The sequence below is a fragment of the Stigmatopora nigra genome, chromosome 8 (genome assembly GCF_051989575.1).
Source record: "Stigmatopora nigra isolate UIUO_SnigA chromosome 8, RoL_Snig_1.1, whole genome shotgun sequence".
Taxonomy (NCBI): Eukaryota; Metazoa; Chordata; class Actinopteri; order Syngnathiformes; family Syngnathidae; genus Stigmatopora; species Stigmatopora nigra.
The window spans coordinates 13,262,166-13,285,491 of record NC_135515.1 but is presented as its reverse complement, the minus strand read 5'-3'; the positions used below and the strand labels follow the sequence as shown (position 1 = coordinate 13,285,491).

The 23,326-nt window shown below is 43.5% G+C and overlaps 1 protein-coding gene across 4 annotated transcripts in view; it reads right to left on the bottom strand.

Annotated features, from left to right (window-relative positions):
- Window positions 1-23,326, bottom strand: part of LOC144200235 (ATP-binding cassette subfamily G member 4-like) — a 27,734-nt gene extending 4,408 nt beyond the window's left edge. The window contains exons 1-15 of one of the 4 annotated variants that reach the window (XM_077722239.1): window positions 23,168-23,326; window positions 22,280-22,399; window positions 17,011-17,261; window positions 15,065-15,182; window positions 14,812-14,944; window positions 14,681-14,731; window positions 9,188-9,333; window positions 8,847-8,970; window positions 7,079-7,193; window positions 6,851-6,993; window positions 6,378-6,470; window positions 6,107-6,275; window positions 5,927-6,027; window positions 827-985; window positions 473-591 (exon numbers count right to left, since the gene is read on the bottom strand). In XM_077722239.1, coding sequence (XP_077578365.1) covers window positions 473-591; window positions 827-985; window positions 5,927-6,027; window positions 6,107-6,275; window positions 6,378-6,470; window positions 6,851-6,993; window positions 7,079-7,193; window positions 8,847-8,970; window positions 9,188-9,333; window positions 14,681-14,731; window positions 14,812-14,944; window positions 15,065-15,182; window positions 17,011-17,242 — 1,703 coding nt within the window. In that variant the 5' untranslated portion in view covers window positions 17,243-17,261; window positions 22,280-22,399; window positions 23,168-23,326. Of the gene's footprint in view, window positions 1-472; window positions 592-754; window positions 986-5,926; window positions 6,028-6,106; window positions 6,276-6,377; window positions 6,471-6,850; window positions 6,994-7,078; window positions 7,194-8,846; window positions 8,971-9,187; window positions 9,334-14,680; window positions 14,732-14,811; window positions 14,945-15,064; window positions 15,183-17,010; window positions 17,262-17,805; window positions 17,817-22,279; window positions 22,400-23,167 lie in introns of those variants that run through there. The other 3 variants (XM_077722238.1, XM_077722240.1, XM_077722241.1) reach the window with 3 other exon arrangements.

Genomic DNA, 23,326 nt, shown 5'->3' with positions numbered 1-23,326 from the left:
ATTTATTTTTTTGAGCCTATCCCAACTAACTACGGGCACCAGGCAGGAGAGACCCTGAATTGGTGGCCAGCCAATCACTGCGCACAAGTAGACGGACTAGTGCACACTCATTTAAGGGCAATTTAGAGTGTCCAGCCAGCCTACAATGCATATTTCGGGATGTAGGAGGAAACCCACGCAGAGTGAGGACCGACCTGGGTTTGAAATCTCGATCCCAGAACTGTGAGTATTAGTGTATTATTGATTTTAGCTCTTTCCTTTCTGTAACAGCTTAAAAAGGCACCAGGTTAGTAAAATAGTCCTACATGGCCTGAAATTTGAAAAAAAGCGAGGATATCCACCTTAATGGTCAAAGTAAACAATAAAACATGGAACTTCTCTCCTTGCCTGATGAATAAAGATTCAATAAAATAAATGGAAATGATCGATTAATGGCTCCTCCCCTGAAACACATAGGCACAAAGACACAAACCTAACATATGACACATAAGAGCTCCATCGCAGATATTTTGGAATTGTGTCAAAGTTCACAAAGAATCCAGAAAACAGCAGCACTGGAATGGCTGTGACCGGTCCAACAAATGTGGCCACCTGTGTAAAGGTACATAGTAGACATAGTCACAAAATTGCAAGGTAAGAAAAAAATGTTTTTTAACTCACTGACTACTGCTGGCAAGTGATAAACATCCAATCCATTTAAACTCGGAGGTCTAGCAGTGAGTAATAATACTGAAATAGACACCCAAAGCAATACCAGTTGTCCCAGTTGAATTGATTGAATGTCTGTCCCAATCCTTGGCAGTCATTGATTTAATGGATGAAGTACCTGCGGCGAGGTGGAGGCGGCGCCAACAAGCATTCCAAGAGACTGTGCCACTAGAGAAGTACAAATAGACAGTGCTATGAAAAGCAGGTAGCGGCTGACCTCAGGAGGCTGCTGTGTCATCCAGTACACGATGCTGCAGTATATGATGGGGCAAATCACCTGAAACATCAGAGTATTGTAAGTACAATAATGCACTATTGTTCCGATCTTAAAATATATACCATAAATATTCTTGTGTATATTTGCCTGACTTAATATTTGCTACTGTTGTAACACATTAAAACATAATAATATAAATATTTATTCTTTTAACTCTGTGAGTTTTTGTCCTGCTCATTATTATTATAAAGACCACATGAACATAATCTACTCTATGTAATGGTCACACATTACTGTAGTTCTGTACTTCAGCACCAAGATGACAGATACTATAGTACATGAGACTCCTGATATTAGACCATGGGTGTTTGTCCCTCCTGGCGTGCCGTCAGGTAGCAAGAGCTGTGGTCAATCCGCTGATTACTTCCTGTTTTGTTGTTTAAACGTCAATGAGTCCTAGGTCCATTGTTGGATCGTTCCTGCATGCGTCAGGCATGCTCCCGTAGACTCCTGCAATGCTCCTGCATTAATACAGCATTAATCCAGCATGTTTCCTGGATATCACGGCGGGGATTCAATAGCTATGCAGCCCCGTTTTCTTTCTCCTCGAAACCTCTCATCCTCCTGTTTCCGATTTGGTATCGCTTCCATCCTCGTTGTTTGGTAAATAAGAGTTACAGTGAACCCTCGCTACTTCGCGTTCCACTTATCGCTGCCTGCAGAGCTTTGCGGATTTTTTTCAGGGAAAAAATAAATTAAAATTTAAGATAAAAAAAAAAAATTAAAGATATTAAATTCTAAATTACATCGTCCTACATGGTGTGGAAACAAAATATTCAATTAGAATTAGTAATTTCATCATTTTATAAATTTTAAAACAAAAAATGCACGTATGCGCAAAGCATCATAGGGGATCACGGCCGCGTCACTTTGGCATCACGGCGTTTCACTTCCGCATCACGGGCATAAACGCAAGATGATTGGCCATCTGAATGTACTCGACTCCCCATTGGCCCATTCACCACGGAAACCCAAGCTTCTCTCGATGCCCATTCTCAGTCCACGCTTATCTCGTGCTGTACGGGACGCTTCTCGCCAAGTTAAGCTCAAAAGTTTTGTGAAGTCTTTCGTGATGCCTCCCAAACGCTCTTCATCCCTTGGTGCTTCTAGTGAGCCGAAGAAAAAGTGGAAGATGTTGACAATCGCCGAAAAAGTGAGTTTATTGGACAGGCTGAAAGCAGGAAGTAGCTACGCTAGCGTAGCTCGACATTGCGGACTGAATGAATCCACGGTGCGGAACATAAAGAAGGAGGAGGAGAACATCCGCAGAACTGCTGCAACACGTTCCCAACTCCCCATAACAATGTTTTTTACGCGCCGCCAAAGAACTGCAGAAGATCCATCCTGACTGTATGATGTTTTTGGATTGAATTTTTTTGAATTTTTGAATTCTGAGTTTTCTGAATAAAAGTTTACATTTATTACATTTGCAGTGATTTTTTTGTATGCACTAACATAACACCCGCATTCTAATGTGGAATAAAACACCTGAATGAACAGCATATTAGCCTGGTGGTGGTTTTGGTCACGTGTTATACGTTTCTATAAGCGTTTTTTTTTTTTTTTTTTTTTTTTAATGACGCCCGGCTACTTCGCGGTTTCGCTCTTCTGCGGGGGTGTCCCGGTTACCATTAACTGCGATAAGCAAGGGTTCACTGTAATCAAAGATCTTGTTTTGAAGCTACACGCCTCGTTTCACCTCCTGTTCCCGCGACTGGGTTCAACTCCTTTCCCGAGCGCGCCACGACGACGCGCCGCGATCGTAACAGAACGATCCGACCATCATGGACCCAGCAGGATGCCATCCACGCTCGTACCGACGCACCCGTCGACGCCAACTTCCCCGACCACATGGATTCAACGAGAAAACCCTCCAAATCTTTTAGGGAGTTTATAATGGACACGCCGTGGTGTGGGCACCTCAGAGGCGTTCTAGCAGTGGAGGAATCCCGACTAGGATGTAATTCTGAGCCCCCCACCTTTAAACCCACCCTTCGCTCAGCCCGTCGCACTGGGCTGCCAGCACAGTTAGGTCATGATACCCAGGTTCCGACACCCACAGTTCATCGCGCAAGTTATCTGATTTCATGCTCCAGCAGGTCTTTTTCTCAATGGAGGGAGAATCCCCGGCCCCGTTGGACCGTCAAATCTTTGTCGGTTGGGACTCGGATTTTTCTGATGGTGAGGACGGCCGGGAGCCAATTGATTTGTATGCCGGAGTTTCAGACTCGGACAGTGACTTTCTAGACCAATTCGGACTCCGATCCGCTCCACTGAAGGACGATGACCCCTACTTTTTCTCCTATTACGCCGACCTGGATTACCCCGACCAGCATTTGCATGGTCGGCTGGCCATCTACAATGGGCCACCACCTGGTGGCGGGTGTGCTGTGCAGTCCTCCCAGAGGAGGCGGCGAGCACCGCGCCGCATGGAGAAGCGGAAGGAAGGCCTGGACACTCCCCTGACCAAGTTTCTCGCTCGAACTTGCCCATCCAAGTTCCTCGCTCGACCTCGCCCGTCCAGACGCCTCGCTCGACCACGCTGTTCCGAGCTTCCTAAATTCCCGTGCCGAAGCCACGCAAAATACTCCCTTTGCCGCCGAGGCCGCCAGTTGCACCCGTGCCGAAGCCACAAACCAGCCTTCCGGTGACGGTTGGCCCGTCTAGTTCCTGCCTGCCTAGTTCCTGAATGCCCGCCCCGCTCTTGCCCGCCCCGCTCTTGCCCGCCCCGCTCTTGCCCGCCCAGCTCTTGTCCGCCCAGCTCTTGCCCGCCCAACTCTTCCCCGCCCAACTCTTGCCCGCCCAGCTCTTGCCCGCTCAGCTCTTGCCCGCCCAGCTCTTGCCCGCCCAGCTCTTACCCGCCCAGCTCTTGCCCACCGGAAGCAGCGAGAGTGACGCTCCGGCGTCCTTGGACGAGGGAGCCTGCAACAGCGAGAGCAACACTCTGATGCCCCTGGACAAGGGGGCCGGTAACACCGGGAGCGACACTCTGGCATCCCTGGACAAGGGGGACGGCGATAGCGAGAGCAACTCTCCGGCATCCCTGGACGAGGGAGCCGGCGACAGCGAGAGTAACGCTGCGGCGCCCCTGGACGAGAGGGCCGGCGACGGCGAAAGCGACACCCACGCCTTGTCGCCAGCCGGCGTGGACACCCACCGAACCGACTACTTTCTCGTCAACGGCCGGCGCGGACGCCTGCCGGACCGACCACTTTCTTGTCAACGGCCGGCGCGGACGCCCGCCGGACCGACCACTTTCTCGTCAACGCCAGCGCGGACGCCGGCCGGATCGGACGCCTGCCGGCCTGACCACTTTCTCGTCAACGGCTGGCGGGGACGCCCACCGGACCGACCACTTTCTCGTCAACGCCCGGCGCGGATGCCCGTCAGACCGCCCACTCCCACTCCTCGTCACCAGGCGGCGTGTACGCCCGCCCGACCGGCCAATCTCCCGCCTCGTCACCGGCCAGCGCGGACGCCTGACGGACCTCTAGTTCTCACTCCTCGTCACCGCCCGCCGCGTACGCCCGCCGGATCGGTCCCTTCCTCGTCTTTTCACGGGCTGGCGCGGACGCCCCCCACACGATGATAACAACTATGAGTCCTAGTACCATTCTCGGATCGTTCCTGCATGCGTCAGGCAAAACTCCTGCAATGCTCCTGCATTAATCCAGTATGTTTCCTGGATATCACGGTGGGGATTCAATAGCTATGCAGCCCCGTTTCCTTTCTCCTCGATACTTCTCGTCCTCCTGTTTCCGGTTTGGTATCACTTTCGTTTCCCAAGTCTTACACGCCTCGTTTCAGTTCCTGTTCCCGCGACTGGGTTCATCTCATTTCGCGACTGCGCCACGACGACGCGGCGCGATCGTAACAAAGGGATGTAGTGGGTGCAGGTTTTTATTCCAACTGATGAAGAGGATTCATTTTCATCAATTCGGTGTCTTAAAAGCGTAATCAGTTGATTGCGATCAGCTGCAGCTGGATTCAGAAGAAACGTCATTGTTTAAACCAGGGGGCGGGAAACAATTTAAATTTTCAATTATCGCTTGCGAGCTCATTTCATCTCTCATCTCATTTTCTGAACTGCTTTATCCACACTACGGTTGTGGGGGATACTGGAGCTCATCCCAGCTGACTTCGGGCCAGAGGCAGGAGACACCCTGAATCAGTGGCGAGCCGATCGCTGGGCACAAGGGAACAGACAGCCATTCCCGCTCATACTCAAACTTAGGGGCAATTTAGAGTTTCTAATCAGTCTACCATGTATGTCTTGGGAATGTGTAAGGAAACAGGAGTACCCGAAGAAAGCCCACGCACGCCAGGGGAGAACATGCAAACTCCACACAGGTGGACCGACCTGGATTTGAACCCGGGTGACATAAGGCCACTGTGTGGTCGACACGCTAAGCACTCACCCGCCCGGCCACTCAAGAGTCACACTCATAATTTAAAAGTAAAAATACTTGACAATGTGTGCATTTTAGGTCATTTCACCACTTTTAAATAAAAAAACGCCTCTGAACTCTCTTAACAACCATTTGTACATGTGCAACATTCCATATTGTTAGACCAGAGATGGCCAACTCCGGCCGCGAGAATCGCTTTTCAGTCTGCTTACCATATCTCCCTCCACTATCACACCTGAATCAAGTAATCAACTGATCAGTAAGATGCCCAGAAGCTTGATACCAATCCTGATTATCTGATTCAGGCGTGTTAGTGGAGGGAGATATGGAAAACAGACCGAAGTTGGCCATCTCTGTTTTAGACAATCTAGACATCTGCCATTATTAGGAATGTGCTTAAAAATGCATGCAAGTTATTTTACGATTCCTTTCAAACCCTTCACAGTGTTGGCAGAATGTTTTGTTAAAAAAATAAGAAATAAAACCCTGCTAGATTTCATCAAAGTGTAACACTTTGTTACCACCAACCCACTTGAAATGGAATATCTGCCATGGTCTTGGCCAGATAATAAGCTTTCAGGCTGTACCAGTAGTTCAAATGCTCCCTCAGAAACACTGACATCTCCAATGGGACTGAAAAGTTAGAAACACATGAATTGATACAAAAACATATGCTGAAGTTGTCCCTCTCTGCTCTTTTTTGAATACTCACAGGTTAAAACTGTTGGCATGAGTGCTCCAAACATGAGGAAAAGCATTGAGAAAAACAGAAATCCAGTGTTGTTAAGCACCTTGCTGGCATCATTGCCAATGTTTAGATACAGCAAGCCTATTAACAAACCTATGGCTACGTGGGACATAAGTCGAAGATGGGTCAAAACCTACCAACAAAAAAAAACAACAGTAAAAAAACACATTGTAGTGTCTATATTGTGATATTTAAATTTCTTGGATGTTTTATAAATGTTTTGAGTGTTACTTGCCTGATCCCGACAAATTGTTATGAAGGTTCTCTTGAAGAGGATGCAGAACTGTGTCAGTGAGCTTGTGGCAAAAGTATGTCTCTCTATGTGCCCCTAAGCGAAATGGAAATAGTTCCTTTTTAATGCTTCTAAATAATGAACAGTAATTCACTGTCAGGCCCATTCAGTTAAAATTGATTGGATGTCTTGCTCGCTCAATTGCACTGAAACTGGATCATTCACTTTCATCCTTCCCAATTGAAATAAACTGGACATTCAATGCGAACAATGGATGCCAATGGGTTGAGAGGTGGGTAGTGCATGCACCAGTTTTACTCAAGAATTACTTTGTTACTTCAAAGTGGTACCTGAGTAGGTAAAAGTAAAAGTAGTCATCCAGAAAATTTACTCAAGTACATGTAAAAAAAGTGTGAAATAAATAGTACTCAAGTAATGACTGAATTTAAAGCTTTCTGAAAACACTTTGTTTTCACCTTGGACCAATTTGTAGTACAGAGCAGTGAATTGCTGTTGTCACACAGTTTAATCTTCTCTTCTATCCCACACATTCCTCTTTGAACTGCTTCAAACAAAACAGGGGTCAAGTCTCCATATTCTCCTGAAGCCACTTCAATGACTGAATAAGGATTTGAAAAACAGAATGTCATGTTATCCTCGGGTGCCCATATAAAATTTTGCGGATCCAATTTGCGTATACTTACTGAAATCTGCAGGGTTGTGATAGGTAGGACAGTAAAGTCCCAGTCCCTTCATGTAGGGGATAAGGTAGGGTACAGTGCCTTTGTAAATACATTGACCCTGACCAAGAATGTATAGCTGTGAGGCGATAGATTGATTGAATAAATCAGAATAGTAAAATGAAGAATAGGTCAGTAGAGAGCAACTGATTCATTATGTGTTTTTAATGGCAAATTGGTTTGAAATCTGTCACGAAACATGACTTAGAATGCAAACAATCGTACATTTAAAACTTTTTCACACAATGAATAAAAGTGAGGACCTAAATCAACTACTTGAAGAAAAAGCAACAAGGAAGGGAAATTATTAGTCATGACTGGAGTAAAAACAAAATCCTTTTTTGTTTGTTTAAAAAAAACACTAAAGGTAACAAAGAGTCACACATAAATAAATCCACTCACCAATATTTAGCAGAATACTTACTATAGAGTTTAGAGCAGGGATGGCCAAGTCCGGCCCTCGAGAGCCCCTATCCAGACTGATTTCCATGTATCCCTCTGCCAACACACCTGATTCTTATCAGGTATGAAGCTTCTGGACAGCTTGCTGATGAATTGATCATTTAATGCAGGGGTGGTAGAGGAGGGAGATATGGAAAGCAGACTGGATAGGGGATCTCGAGGTCCGGATTAGGCCACCCCTGGTTTAGAGCATGCCATCTCCATACAGATATTATAATCCAAATGATAAATACTGTATTTTCACGACTATTAAGCGCACCATATTTTTAGCCGCAATGTCAATAACGAGTGCTATTTCTGTTTTTAAGACACACAAAGGCGCTGTTCCTTATATATATATATATATATATATATATATATATATATATATATATATATATATATATATATATATATATATATATATATATATATATATATATATATATATATATATATATATATATATATATATATATATATATATATATATATATATATATATATATATATATATATATAGAATATATATATATATATATATATATATATATATATATATATATATATATATATATATATATATATATATATATATATATATATATATACATATATATATTGAATATATATATATATATAACTTTTTGATAACTTTGCACTAATAGTATCAATGTACTACAACGACGAACACACTAATTTGGTGTTACATGCACCAAATGCAAGCAAGCAAGACTGAGTTTGGTTGTACTTTATTTAGCCATTTTATGATGTACTCGCGTCATCATCACCCACAAAACCATCAAAGTCCTCATTTTTTCCGTCCGAATTGAACGATTGTCCATCGAAAACGCTGAGTTTAATACGTTCGTCCAGACGGCCACAATCGATAGTAGCTAGCTAGTACCTAGCATAACTATTCCAAGGCTGTCTTCCATGCTTCGCAACTGTGTTAATGTCGATCGCTAGGCCACAATCCATTCGCAAATAGTGGCTAGCTAGTGTTGATGCCGATCGCCAAGCCACAATCCTTTGGGTGTATTGACAAAAGAACTACTACATATCCCAGCATTTACTGCGCAGTACTTTGTCCACGGAAAAATAGTAGAGTCGGGGGCTGCTTGCCGTAGTTGTCCTATCGACTGATTTATTTTATTTTATCGTAATAACTATTTAATTTTGGTCCATATATAAAGCCCACTGGATTATAAAGCGCCCCTGTCTATTTTGGAGAAAGACTTTTATGTGCGCCTTATAGTCGTGAAAATACGGTATATGAAATTATGAATACCTTGTCAAACATCTCAAAGAGTTTAGCACTTGGTTGGTGGATTGTGCAAATGATGGTCCTCCCTCCGAGCGCCAGAGACCGCAGCAGGGATACTACTTGATAACAAGATGCACTGTCCAAGCCACTGCGTATACAAACAGACACTCCCAATTGTACTTCTCTTACTCAATAACAGAAATTGAGCTAACATTCTAAACACCAACCCTTTTAATTTTGTAATTTCATAGCTTTGGTTTGATTTTACATGTATTCCAATAAATTATTACATATAAGAATGGTAATTCAATAGATAAATTACCCAAAATGTAAAGCATTCACAGAAACATTAATTGAACTCTCACCTGGTGGGCTCATCAAAAAACATCACTGGGGGATTGTTGACCAGCTCAAGGGCAATTGCGAGCCTTTTGCACTGTCCACCAGATAGTGAGCAGGTTCGGGTATGAGCACAATCAAGAAGGCCCAAAGCAATCAGAATCTCATTCACCTATCAGAAAGATCGACAGCATAAAAATGAATATGTGGAAACCCAATTTGCATATAAGGGAACCACATCACTCAAAATGCTTCCAGAATGATGCAAAAAAAGGCCAAACACTGATAAATTGCCCCAGGCAATTTTATTTACCATAAATTTGCACCAAGGTTTACTACTATTTGTCTCTTTGTGCCCCTGGTATGGTCACCCATGGCAAACTGGTCTGAGTGGAGGGACCAGACAAAGAGCGGCTCAGAAGACCTCTTATGATGAGAAAGAACCATGAACTACGATTTCCCTCGCCCAGGCGTGGGTCACCAAGGCCCCACTCAGCCAGGCCCGGAGGAAGGCCATGGTGGCGAGCGCCTGGTGGCTGGGCCTACGCCCATGGGGGGCGGCCCAAAGAAGCAACGTGGGTCCCCCCTCAACACCTATGACAAGGGCCAAAGAGGTGGGGTGGGTCGAAAGCTGGGCGGGAGACACAAGAGAGAACCTTTCTATTGCGATCGCCGGCTCCAGAAACTGGCTCTTTGGACGTAAAATGTCACCTTTTTGGGTGGGAAAGAGCCTCAGCTTGGATTGGATAACTTTATTTATCCCGTATTCGGGTAATTTTGTTGTCACAGTAGCAAGAAGGTGAGAACGCAGATATAGGAAAGGCCTTTTAGACATAATAAGATTGGTAATAAGTAAGTTAATAAATAAATAAACACATGAATAAAACAATAAATAAATAAACAGGTTGCTGATATATATATATATATATATATATATATATATATATATATATATATATATATATATATATATATATATATATATATATATATATATATATATATATATATATATATATATATATATATATATATATATATATATATATATATATATATATATATATATATATATATATATATATATATATATATATATATATATATATATATATATATATATATATATATATATATATATATATATATATATATATATATATATATATATATATATATATATATATATATATATATATATACATACATACATATATACAGATACACTGAGGATGCTATCACCGTGGCTCTACACACAGCACTGAGCCACCTGGAGCACCAGGGGAACTATGTGAGGATGCTTTTCATTGACTATAGTTCAGCCTTTAACACTATTAAGCCGGACATTCTGAAGGACAAACTCTACCACCTTGGACTATCCTCTTCAATCTGCTGCTGGATAAAGAACTTCTTGACTGGCCGACCAAAAACTGTCAGAATGGGTCCACACCTCTCTTCCTCCATTACACTGAACACTGGCTCACCACAAGGCTGTGTAGTGAGTCCTCTCCTGTACTCCCTGTACACATACGACTGCACACCAGCCCACCAGTCAAACTCCATCATCAAATTCGCCGATGACACCGCTGATCGGACTCATCTCAGGCGGGGATGAGTCGGCTTACAGAGATGAGGTCGACAAACTGTCTTTTTGGTGCTCAGCGAACAATCTTACACTAAATACCACAAAGACTAAAGAAATAATCTTAGACTTTCGCAAGCGCAGCACAGACCTGGCCCCACTCCTCATTAACGGAGTATGTGTAGACAGGGTCCAATCCTTCAAATTTCTGGGAGTCCATGTAACGGATAGGCTCTCCTGGTCTACAAACACCACAGTGGTAGTGAAGAAGGCCCAGAAACGACTCCACTTTCTCAGGGTACTGAGAAGGGACAAATTGGACACCAAGCTTCTGGCAACCTTCTACAGAGCCAATATGGAGAGCATCCTGACTTACGGCATTACAGTGTGGTATGCCGGAAGCACTGCAGCAGACAAAAAAGCCATGCAGAGAGTGATTAACACTGCCCAGAAGATCGTCGGCTCATCTCTGCCATCACTAGAAGACATTGCCAACCCCCGGTACCTTAGAAGAGCCGGGTCCATTGTGGGGGACCCATACCATCCTGGACACGGCCTGTTCCAGTTGCTTCCATCTGGCAGACGCTACAGGTCCTACAAAGAACGGACAAACAGGCTCAAGGACAGCTTTTTCCCAACAGCCACCAGGACTCTGAACCTGCAGCAACACGTGACGTGACGACAACACAAATCCCTTCTATGAAATTAAGTCGCAATGAAGTAACAGGAAGTTCGTTTGGCGTGGATCTGCCTTCCACAGGCTGACTGAGGGAGGGTAAGTAAGAAGACTGTGAGAGGTAAGTGATCCATCCTATTCTTGTTGGCATCGGTGAGGCAACTTGCAGTCGCCGGATTGATGGCGCTCAAGGCGGAGAGCTAATAAGTATGGATATGTCATAAATAAATGTCATAAATGTGTCTGGCCTGGGAAGAACTTGTGGAGAAGCACTATACAATTTCGTCATACGCTGCTGAGGGTATGATGACTACTACGCTTTTTGTCAAGTCAATGATGATGACAATGCCTATGTATGATTTTCATTTTCATACATTTATATACAGCTATACACATACATACACACAAATACATATATACACATACATACACATATATACACATACATACACACAAATACATATATACATACATATATATACATACATACACATAGATGTACATGTATACATATGGTAGGTCTTAAGCCATTTGTTTTGTTAAAGAGCCTGACAGATGATGGCCGGAAGGATCTGCGAAAGCGCTCCTTCCTGCAATGAGGGTGCAGCAGTCTATTGCTGAAAGTGCTTTGAGGGACTCCATAGACTCATGCAGGAGGTGGGAGGTGCTGTCCATGATGGACATAATCCTGGTCAGCATCCTCCGCTCTCCCACTTTCTCCACAGAGACCAAAGGACAGGCCAGCACAGAGCTGGCCCTCCTGGCCAGCTTATTCAGCTTATGTGTGACGTTGAAAAATTCCAGCTTGATGTAGTCGGGCTCACCGCTACGAACAGCATAGGTTCTGGTACCACTCCTCTCGAGGGGGGTTAGACACTCTTCCACTCTGGAGTTGCTCACGGTGAGAGGCACCGAGTGGGTATGGGCATACTTGTTGCCCCCTGGCTCGGCGCCTGTATGTTGGGTTTTACGAGAGAGTAGCATTCCTCCATCTACGTGTGTGTGTGTGTGTGTGTGGTGGGGGGGGGGGGTCTAACTGTTCTGTTGTGCGTATGCACCAAACAGCAGTTCAGAGTACCCACCCTTTTTTGGAGTCCTTGGAGGGGGTGCTGGAGAGTGCTCCTTTGGGGGACTCCCGTGTTCCGCTGGACAACTTCAATGCAATTACAGTGTGATCTGGAAAGGATTGATTGGGAAGAACTGACCCGCTGATTGAAACCCGAGTGGTGTTCTGTTTTGGATTTCTGTGCTGGCCGTATATTGACAATAATGAACATCATGTTCAAGCAAAAGGGTGTCCATTTATGCAAAATTTGATGAACAACTTTGAATTTGTGTCATCGTCCGCATGTCTTGGACACTCGGGTAAAGAGACGGCCGGAGCTGTCAATGAATCACCACCTGGGGGCAAGTTGGTGCCGATGGTGGGGCAGATGCCGGTGCGGCCTGAAGACCTAACTGTTTTCTGAGGGTCTGCTGGGAACGCCCTGCAAAGTCCCCTGTCAGAAAGAGTTTCAATCCCCACCTTCAACAGAGCTTCTCTCATGTCTGGGAAGAGGCGGGGCACATTGAGTGTGAGTGGCCTATGCTCTGCACTTCTATTGCTGAGGCGACAGACCAGACCTGGTGCAGCAAGGTCGTCGGTGTCTGCATTGGCAGGAACCCCAGAACCTGCTGGTGGATACCGCCGGTAAGGGATGTCCTTAGGCTGAAAAAGCAGCCCTATCGGGCTCTTTTGGACCATGGGACTCTGGAGGCAGCTGATGGGTACCGGGTGGCCAAGCGGCACGCAGCTCTGGTCGTCTCCGGGGTAAAAACCAAGTTCTATGAGGCCATGGAGAATTACTTTCGGTGGCTTCTAGGAAACTTTGGTCCACCATCCGAGGTCTTAGGAGGGTGAAACAGGGCACCGTTAACGCAGGATAAAGTGGGGATGGGGCACTGCTGACATCATTTTGGGATGTTGTGAATTGGTGGGCCAATCACTAGACCTCCTCAATTTCACCGACATGTCTTCCCATTAGGAAGCAGACCCAGGGGACTCGGGAGCAGACTTTCTTATCACTGGGGCTGATGTCACCGAGGACTACAAGGACTTTGTGGACCTGGAGAAGCGTTCGACCATGTCCCCCGGGGAGTCTTTTGGAGGGTACTCCAGGAGTATGGGGTTCCAGAATCCCTGTCTGACCGGTTTCAGAGTCTGGTCCTCGTAGCCAGCAGTAAGACGGACCTGTTTCCAGTGGGCGTTGGACTCCACCAGGGCTGCCTTATGTCATCGATTCTATTCATACATTAAATAGACAGAATATCTAGGCACAGCCGTGGCATCAAGAGGGTCCGGTTAGGTGGCCTCAGTATTGCATCCCTGGTATTTGCAGATGGTATGGTTCTATTGGCTTCATCAGGCCATGACCACCAAATCTGGCTGGAACGATTCGCAACCCGAGTGTGAAGCGGCCGGGATGTGAATGAGCACCTCCAAATCTGGGACAATCGTTCTCAGTTGGAAAAAGGTGGCATGCCCAGGTCAGGGATCAGGTCATTCCCCAAGTGGAGGAGTTTAAATATCTTGGGGTCTTGTTCACGAGAGAGGGAAGAATGGAGCGGGAGATTGACAGGCAGATCGGTGTGGCATCTGCATTGATCAGGAGTCTGCACCAGATCGTCGTGATGAAAAAGGAGCAGAGCCAAATGGCAAGGCTCTCTATTTACTGGTCGATCTACGTTACCATCTCATACTCATCTATGGGCACGAGCTGTGGGTCTTGACCCTTAAGAACGACATCCCGAATACAAACCGATGAAATGAATTTCCTCCACAGAATGTCTGGACTATCCCTTAGAGATAAGGTGAGAAGGTCGCTTTGTTACTGCTGTATTTAGTGATTTAAATTTTAAATAATATTGTAATCCCGCTTCGCGGCTTCAACATTTGTGATTTTAAATTAAGTATAAAGTAATACCTGGACAAAATTTAGGGATTAGTGTATTTCTGTGTTGGCAACCAACTACTCGTCACGTACTACCAGGAAGATATCATGTTCATGTCAAAATATCACATGTGGCTCATAATCAAGTGTGGCCTGATAGTCTGATTTTTTATTTTTTTTTATTTTATTTATTGGTTATTTTATTGATTGTAGAGCATGGGTTATATTAGGTGTGTGGGGGTGTGTTGAGGGGTGCCCATGGGGGTGTATGGTCATTTGCTGTACCATTCAGATTTTACAGTATTCTGGGAGCATGTTCCGTCTCATTTACCAGTTTTTTCTTGACATCTATAGACTCACTGAGCTTCAAGTTGGCTGACACCTGTAACAAATGACACAATATATCAAAAGTATGAGGAAGAAAAACATTATTTTTTTAGAAATTTATCTATTTACACTTACCATCATGGCTTCTCTTGTTGTGAGATTTGGGAGCAGCATGTCTTGCTGCATGATATAGCATGACATTTTTCTGAATGACCTCAGGTCCCTGGGTCTCCCATTTACAAGGATCTGACCCTTCATTCCTGTTTGCCTAATCATAATAAATGATATATACATTTTGGATGAAAGGCTCAAGTACATAATTTATAAACTCTTAGACAGTACATTACAGGTAAAAGGCTTAGTTTTACTTATATAAAGTTTATCTCACTTGTATCCTGCCAATATGTTCATCAAGGTTGACTTTCCAGCACCTGACGGCCCCATGATTCCCACTAGTTCTCGGCTGTAGAATTTTCCAGAGAGGCATTTTAATAAAGCTTTGAATCCTAAGAAGAGCATTGACGATAAAGAATGATTTTGATTACTTGATAAATGAGAACAGACATTTAAAAACTTTCAAATGGTCAAGTTGTGTTAAAAGCCACGGTCAGAGACGTAGACTCGTGTAAGTTCCTGTTTAATTTTGGTGGGATCATGTCTTTCAGTGCTTACTATGCCAGGCTTACCTCTCATAATCAACGGAGTGTCTACACGTGTAATTAGCCTAGCCCTTACATATCCCTTTGTTTTACTGTCTTTGGCCAATACCTCACCTTGTGACCAAGAGGTCAGGCTGAAGAGGAAACATCCTCTCAGTCAGGCGGTCCCACATAAATTTCGGTGGTTTATTAATCGCAGCACCGGCCAAACTCAAAAAAAAAACTTGCAACTTATAGTCTAGAAAATACATTCATTTTCTGAACCGCTTTATCCTCATAAGGGTAGCAGTGGGTGCTCGAGCCTATCCCAGCTGACTCTGGGCCAAGGAGATGGACAACCATCCACACTACACAGCCATACCTAGAGTGTCCAATCAGCCTCCCATGCATATCTTTGGAATATGGGATGAAATCGGACGTGGATTTGAACCCAGGTCTTCCACTGTTAGGCTAACGTGCTAATGACTCATCTGCCTGGCTGCCGCTATTCATTTAATTCAAAATAAATAAATAAATAAATAAATAAATAGATCAATATATCAATATATCAGTAGATCAGTAGATCAGTAGATCGAGGGATCGAGGGATCGAGGGATCGAGGGATCGAGGGATCGAGGGATCGAGGGATCGAGGGATCGAGGGATCGAGGGATCGAGGGAACGAGGGATCAACCGATCAGCGGACCAACGGACCAACGGATCAACGGACCAACGGATCAACCGATCAACCGATCAACGGACCAACGGACCAACGGACCAACGGACCAACGGACCAACGGACCAACGGACCAACAGACCAACGGATCAACGGACCAACGGACCAACGGATCAATAGATCAATAGATCGACCGACCGACCGACCGACCGATCGATCAATCAATCGATCAATCAATTAACCATGATGGTTTTCAGGGGTCCTCGGTGTTCACCCAACCAGTCAATGCCGCATAGCATATTTGAAGAAATAATAAAACCAAATGCTAAAAGTCTGTTCAAAAACAATATTAATATAATGACAATATGATAACAATAATTTGGATGACGATGATATTTTCTTCAAACGAAGTTGATTCATTGCATACACAGTCTTCCACGATTAATTTTTGATTCACTTCTATTTAAGGGTCATGGAATGAATAGGTTATGTCACTCATCGGGCAGCTCAGCGGATGAGTGCGCATCGGCCTCACAGGTCCTTGGTTCGACCCTGGTTGGATCCTCTTGTGTGGAGTTTACATGGGTCGTGTGGGTTTTCTCCGGGTACTCTGGTTTCCCTCCATATTACAAAAACATGCATGATCGGCTGGTTGAGCACACTACAGTGCCCCTAGGTATAAGTGGTAGTGTGAATGGTTGTCCGTCTTTTCGTGCCCTTTGATTGGCTTGCTACCAATTCAGGGTGTCCCCCGGCTGCCCCCCCCTGCAACCCGTGTAAGGATAAGCTGTTCAGAAAATGAATGAAAGAATGTTACTTGTGACTTAAAATAAAAAGATAGTTGCTTAACCAATTCATATATTGATCTGAATCATTGTTAAACCCAAAAAAATATGAGTTTAATAATGATGGCTAGACTTGAGATTTTAAAAATACCTAAACATTTGAGATACAATGAAAGAAGGACCCAAGGATGACTGAACACGCGTATTGTATGAACGACAAGTTTAATGTTTATTACCTCTCCTTTGACAGCACGATCCTTGCTGAATGGTGTAAGAGATATCAATGAACTCAAGATCAACAGGTGAGCGTTTCGGTAGATGAGTGAAGCGCTGTGCTTCTGTGATCCGGTTCTCAACCTTCTTCAGCTTCAACATGGAAGCCTCATGTTTCTGAGCAACTCCATTACATATGATACTGTCGTCCATGGCAATACTCACACTGTCCGGTTCTAATGCTTTGTTATCCATGCGTGTCCTCTGTGAGGATCTGTAAGTGAGATCATCCAGTGTTACTCAATTACAATATTTCTTTCTTACTTTTTTATTATTATATTACCAATATAGACAACATTAGATTGAATCTCTCTCTCTCTTTCACCCTCAATAAGTATCTTATGGCTATAAAACCTTTAATGCAGCTTCTGCTAAAACAAAAAAAAGTGGTACAGATAATCTGTAGCACTTTTTTGTGTTTTAGCAGAAGCTGCTGGACCTGAAACGCATGTGTAATTTCAGATTACACATGCGTTTCAGGTCCATCAAGAAGTTATTTTCTATCGCCATCCAAGCTAATGTTGGCAGTTGAGTCTGTCCTGTTTTATTTCTGGCATAAGTTTTGATTCTGTTTCGGGCAGAAAATTTCCGTTCGACAGAAGCAGTGTACACTAATGTGTACAGCCACCTCAAGATCTCAATCTGATTTTTCTGCTGTAGGAAGTCAAGGAGACCGGTAGAAGATTTTATTGTAAAATCATCCGTGACATACATTACAATCACTTCTGTTCTTAGTCGAGGCAGATCGAAGAGTGTACCGTGGCTCTGCGTTAAGTTGGAGAAGGCTGCATGCGGGAACGTTTTCTGGAGTCCCAAGACTTCTGCGGGTCGAGGAGGGAGAGAAACATCAGTCTTTCGAGTTCTTGAAATCTGGTCCGTGTCTGGCAAGTAATATTGTCCAGAATCCTGTCGCGGAGTTGGGTTAGGGTTAGTGCGCGCGAGAATCTTGTGCTTGGCCTCTTCGTGCGCTTGGCGCACCCGCACTCGTTCAGTGGCCTCGTAGATTTCCTCATATTGGCTACTCTCGTGCTCAACTGTGTCACAAAACTCCTTTACTCTTACAGGACAAAACTGTACTTCCAGTTTGTTGTTCTTTAGTATTGAAAAAAGTATGCCTGAATGCTCAAAAAAGCCATTAAATGTGTGAAGCAAAAAATCAACATTTAAAATCATCTAAATGTGTTTTAATTCCACCAGCACACCGCACAGAATCATTCACTATTACAGAGACAAACAGCAATTTTATTTCCCTTCTCATCTCTTCCTCCATCGCATCAGCAATAGCAGTGATCAGGTTGTTATGTATTTTGCCCGACGTGCCAATAAACACTCTATTAGTGGACAGGTGGTAGTGTAAATCCTTGTTTCTCTCAGCAATTAGAGAAAGTGGTTCTACATAATTCAGTTAATTTGGGGATGCAGCGCTTTCATCGTGACCCCTAAATGAAAGTTTACAGTGTCCATAAGACTTTTTAAGATTTCTCTATTTTTCTTTACCTTTTCCTTGTGGCGCTCCGTTTCCCAGCGTACTTGCTCACTGAACTGTAAATTCACCCGGGTTTCCCAAAAACGTTTTGGAGCGCAATGTTGCTTGTAAGTGTCCGGCAGTGCGTTGGTGTCTCGTTGCTGCTTTGGTTAAACAAGTCAAATTTGCAGATCCAGTGTTGCTCCAAACACCATGTCGATCGGTGGCAAATAACAAGCACTCCCAGCAATACAATTTGCACTGTTCCTCGGAGCCCGTGAGCCAGGAGTAGCGCTCGTAGTTAGCGAACTGAAAATGGCGGACACACCTTTTCCCAGCTGCAACAGGTTTGGTAGTTTTGGAGTTGACCGCCATTTCTTAATGATGTCCATTTTTTTTTCTGGAAAAGTCCATCTGGAAAATGGCTGTGTCAAAAAAATCTGCAACCACATCCATTTGTTTTCCTCCGTCGGCCATTGTGAGTGGAGTTTGCGATCTCTGGCTGGCTCACTTTGGCTTTTCTCCGCCTACTCTATCACTAGCCAATCATAGTTGGTGAAAGCGATGACATATCCCTACGCCTATGAGAAAGCCTTGGTGTCACCAAATCAAATTCTGATTGGATAAAGCAACAGTCTTATCGACGCTTGCTTAATGCAGCAGAGCCTTCAGAACTGATTGTGAAGGCTTTGAGGCGGATTTCTGACCCTGGCAACAAATAATGGCTGAAATGTGATTGGTTAAATGCTTCAATATGAAAACACAACTGGAAACAGTGCATCCAAGGCGAGAGCAATGAAAGGAAGCTAACAGACAATTTGGAATTATTTATTAAAGATTGATGGACAAAATATGGTATATGATTCAGATATTTCTTAGGCCAGCAGAGAAAGCCTTGAAGGCCCTGATGGCACACCACTGTTTTAGGATTTAACATCATAACTACTAGATTATTTGTTACTCTGTTGGTAGATGGTGAACCAATAAAAATGTGTTTTACCATTGTAATATATTTTTTATGTTTTATAAGAGGGTTGGAACAAATTAATTTGCATTTTGTTAATTTGTATGGAAAATGTTGATTTGAGATACATTGCCCCTAGGTATAGGTGTGAATGTGCATTGTTGTCTCCTTGTGATTCAGGGTATCCCCTGCCTCTGGCCTGGAGTAAGATTGGATAAGCTCCGGCACCCCCCATATCCCTGAAACGATCTTAATGCGTTCCGGGACTGAGATTGATTGGGACTGAGATTTAAATACAAATTAAGTGGTTCCCACCCTCCAGAGCCCCTCCACCCCCCCCCCCCCCAAAAAAAAACAGCATCTTAAAATGCAAAAACATCTTTTTATTGGTTTTTATTCATCACCTACTCACAAAGTAACAAATACCTATCTAGTAGTTATGATCTTCAATCCTAAAATGGGACATTACACAGTACAGACAGAGGGCGTAGACGAGAGGGAGAGAGAACGGACAGGAGAGAGACTTGATGGACGGCCTCCCAACATAACATTAACTTCAAATTTAACGTGAATGAATTTACATTACTATACACACTCACACTTAAAAATAAGTTTTAATGTTATGTTGCACTCCATACCTTTTCCCCATATTTCATAAGTTTTTTGATCATGTCAAATTGTGTATGCTGTATACCAACTTTTGTACAGGATTTTTTGAAAGTACGTATTTTATAAAACCGATCTTGTTTTACCCATTTTGGCTCTAATCTGGATCTTCTCGGTCACTGGTAGCAGATGAAAACATCATCGTTGACTGCTAATATTGTCATGTTTTAGCCATCCTTTGCACACGCACATTACACTTTCACACAGCGCGTCAGCAAGCAATGTACCCAGACAGTCAAGCTGTCAGCGTCATACAGCGACATGTACAGAATCTTCAATTTGGTCCATACAAAAGGTGCATTGACTGATTGCTATGTCTACTTTGGGTTAAATTTTAGACTTTTAAGTGCGCCCTATGTGAGTAAATATTTGCCTAGTTGCATTTGTACGGTTTATCATCGCTTAATATGGGGAATTGCAATCATTAATAAGGGGAGCAATTGGCCGACATTGTAACACATTAGCTGCCCTTGATGTCAATTGATCTGCAATCTTTTTTGCTTAGTAGGGTTGGCAGCAATGATCGCAGTCAAATTGGATTGAATGTTTATCGCCATCACTGGCAGTTAGACATGATGATTCAATGTCAGCTTTCCAAGTTCAAGGGCTAATAAAAACTGGGCAGCGGGCTGAAGTTGGCCGGCAGGCCGAAGTTTGGGCACCTCTGGTATAAGCGGTTCCCAAGTCTGAGGTGGTACAGTAATTTGCCCTCTTTCAGGCAGTGGTCTCATCTGATCTTTCGTGGCTGTTCTTAATCCTGTTAAGGATTAAAATTAACTTTCTTCTCCAGTCTTAATCTGTGGGGAATCTGTGGGGAGGGGCTACAGTTACTTGCGTGGGAAAACGTTGCAGGCTCATGGTTGATACTGGGTCAAGCTAATGTATGGGAAATGAGTAATCTCCCATTTGCCTTCCACTTCACAGTTAGATGTGTATTCATTTCAGTGACAGAATGGACATGAAGGTCTGAACCTTTACTTTTAGGGAACACATGCTTTTAATGAAAAAAAAAGGCCAGGGAAAAGACACGCCAACATGTCACGAGTCAACTTGCATAGACCCCTAGACAGGAGGCCCGGTCAACGAGTGGAAGAACTCAATGGCCCAGGGTCACACTACCTCAGCTATGCTTCAATTTAAATCACATTTGGTTGGATTTTCAATATTTTAAGCTAATGCTCATATTTTGGGAAAACATTTTAAAATGCAAACAGTTCTCATTCTGGTCTTTTCTTTATTTAAAATTGAAATCATATTAAATGAATGCTAAGTGCACTGGTAAACAACATTCTCTTTTAATGGAATTCGTGGATTTATAAAGAAAGTTGTAACATACAGGGACTGCAGAATGATTAGGCAAATGAGTATTTAAACCACATATCTTCTTTATGCCCATTGTTTACTTCAAGCTGTATCAGCGGATCGGTGTGGTGTCTGCAGTGATGTGAAAACTGCACCGGTCCGAAGAAGGACCTGAGCCGAAAGGTAAAATCAATATTTATCAGTCGATCTACGTTCCCATCCTCTTTTATGGACATGAGGTGTGAGTCATGACCGAAAGAACATGATCTTGGATACAAACGCCTGAAATTAGTTCCCTCCACAGGGTGTCTGGACTCTCCCTTAGAGATAAGGTGAGCAGCCCGGTCATCCGAGAGTGGATCTGAATCGAGACGCAGCTCTTCAGAATCGACAAATGAGTTGGCCCGGTTGGCTCAGGCATTTGATTAGGATGCCTTCTAGATGCCTCCCATGATGTGTTTTGGGCAAGCCCCACCAGGATAGGTCATGGGGCACTGGGTACTATGTCAGGGCATGCTTTGGGATTCTCTCAGGGAAGCTGAATGAAGTGGCAGGGGCAATCTATCTGCCTTAATTTATAACGGAATACCAAACACAGATTTGGTGATGTGCACTTGCCTGCGTGAAAAAATAAATAAATATTTTTTGCAAAATGGTGTTGACTGTGGCAGAAAACAAAACAGATGAAGCGGTTGTGATTTTCCTCATTTCCTCATCGCATGATCAAAACGTTATTTGTCCTTTCGGACAGCTGTAAAAAGGTAATTAGCTGCCCAGAAAGAGTACTCCCCATTCGGGCAGTCGTCAATGTCAAACCCTGACTATGTGTAATTACGAATCAGCGTGGATGGTCGTCTGTCTCCTGGTACCCTGTGTTTGGTTGGGCACCAATTCAGGGTGTCCTCCGCCTCATGCCCAAAGTCATTTCGGATAGGCTCCAGCACACCCCGCGACCCTTGTGAGGATAAGTGGTTGAGAAAATGAATGAATAATAAAGTGAAACTATTAAAATGTTCCAATCTAAAAGTTGACAAAAGCACTCAATAGAATATCGTAAAAACTGCTGGCCTTATTGATCTCTCCACCATGCTCGGTAAAAATGGTGTCCACTGAAGTGATTAACAGTAAATAAATAAATTAATTAATTAATTGAATTCAATACTGTCGGCCAAAGATAACAGAAAAACGGCTCTCCGCCAAAAACATGTCAAAACTCTTTAAAACATTAGAAATGAACTAGAACACCTGAGATAATTCATAAAACTATTACCTCTCCCACATTGTTGGCAGAGCAATCAGTAATGGTATTTGAAGCAATACATGAGGATTCTGTTCTTACATAATGTGAGAAGGCTGAGCTATTAAGATCAGACCAAGCAAAGTAGGTTAACAGTACAGGTCTCCCATGACTCTGACGGAGAGTTGAAAGAATTGAAATGCTATGGGAGGCTTAACTAATACGAACAAATACACTGTGGTTAAGTAATCTATCATTTAAAAAAAATGTATATATAGAAAATAACAGGCTTGAATTAATTTTAACTTGTAAATAAGTCATTTTTTCATTTTAAAAGACATTTCTCAATCATAGTAACAAATCACTACAACTATTATAACTGCCTACATATTATAAAAGCTTCTTTTTTAATCATTGTCATCTTAACATAGTACCTTTTGTGTGTCACCGTAATGAATCTTGTAATGCAAATAAAGGTAAGCTTACATGATTTGTCTTCAAGAATGAAGTTCGAGGGTTGTGAGGTCACCTTGCTTTGGTGGTCGGTATCCAACAAATTGTTCTACACCATCTCAGCTGGCCGGGCCCTATTTTACAAGGCGCATCAGCACAGGGGGGAACGTGGGCGGGGGATCGGCTACAAGT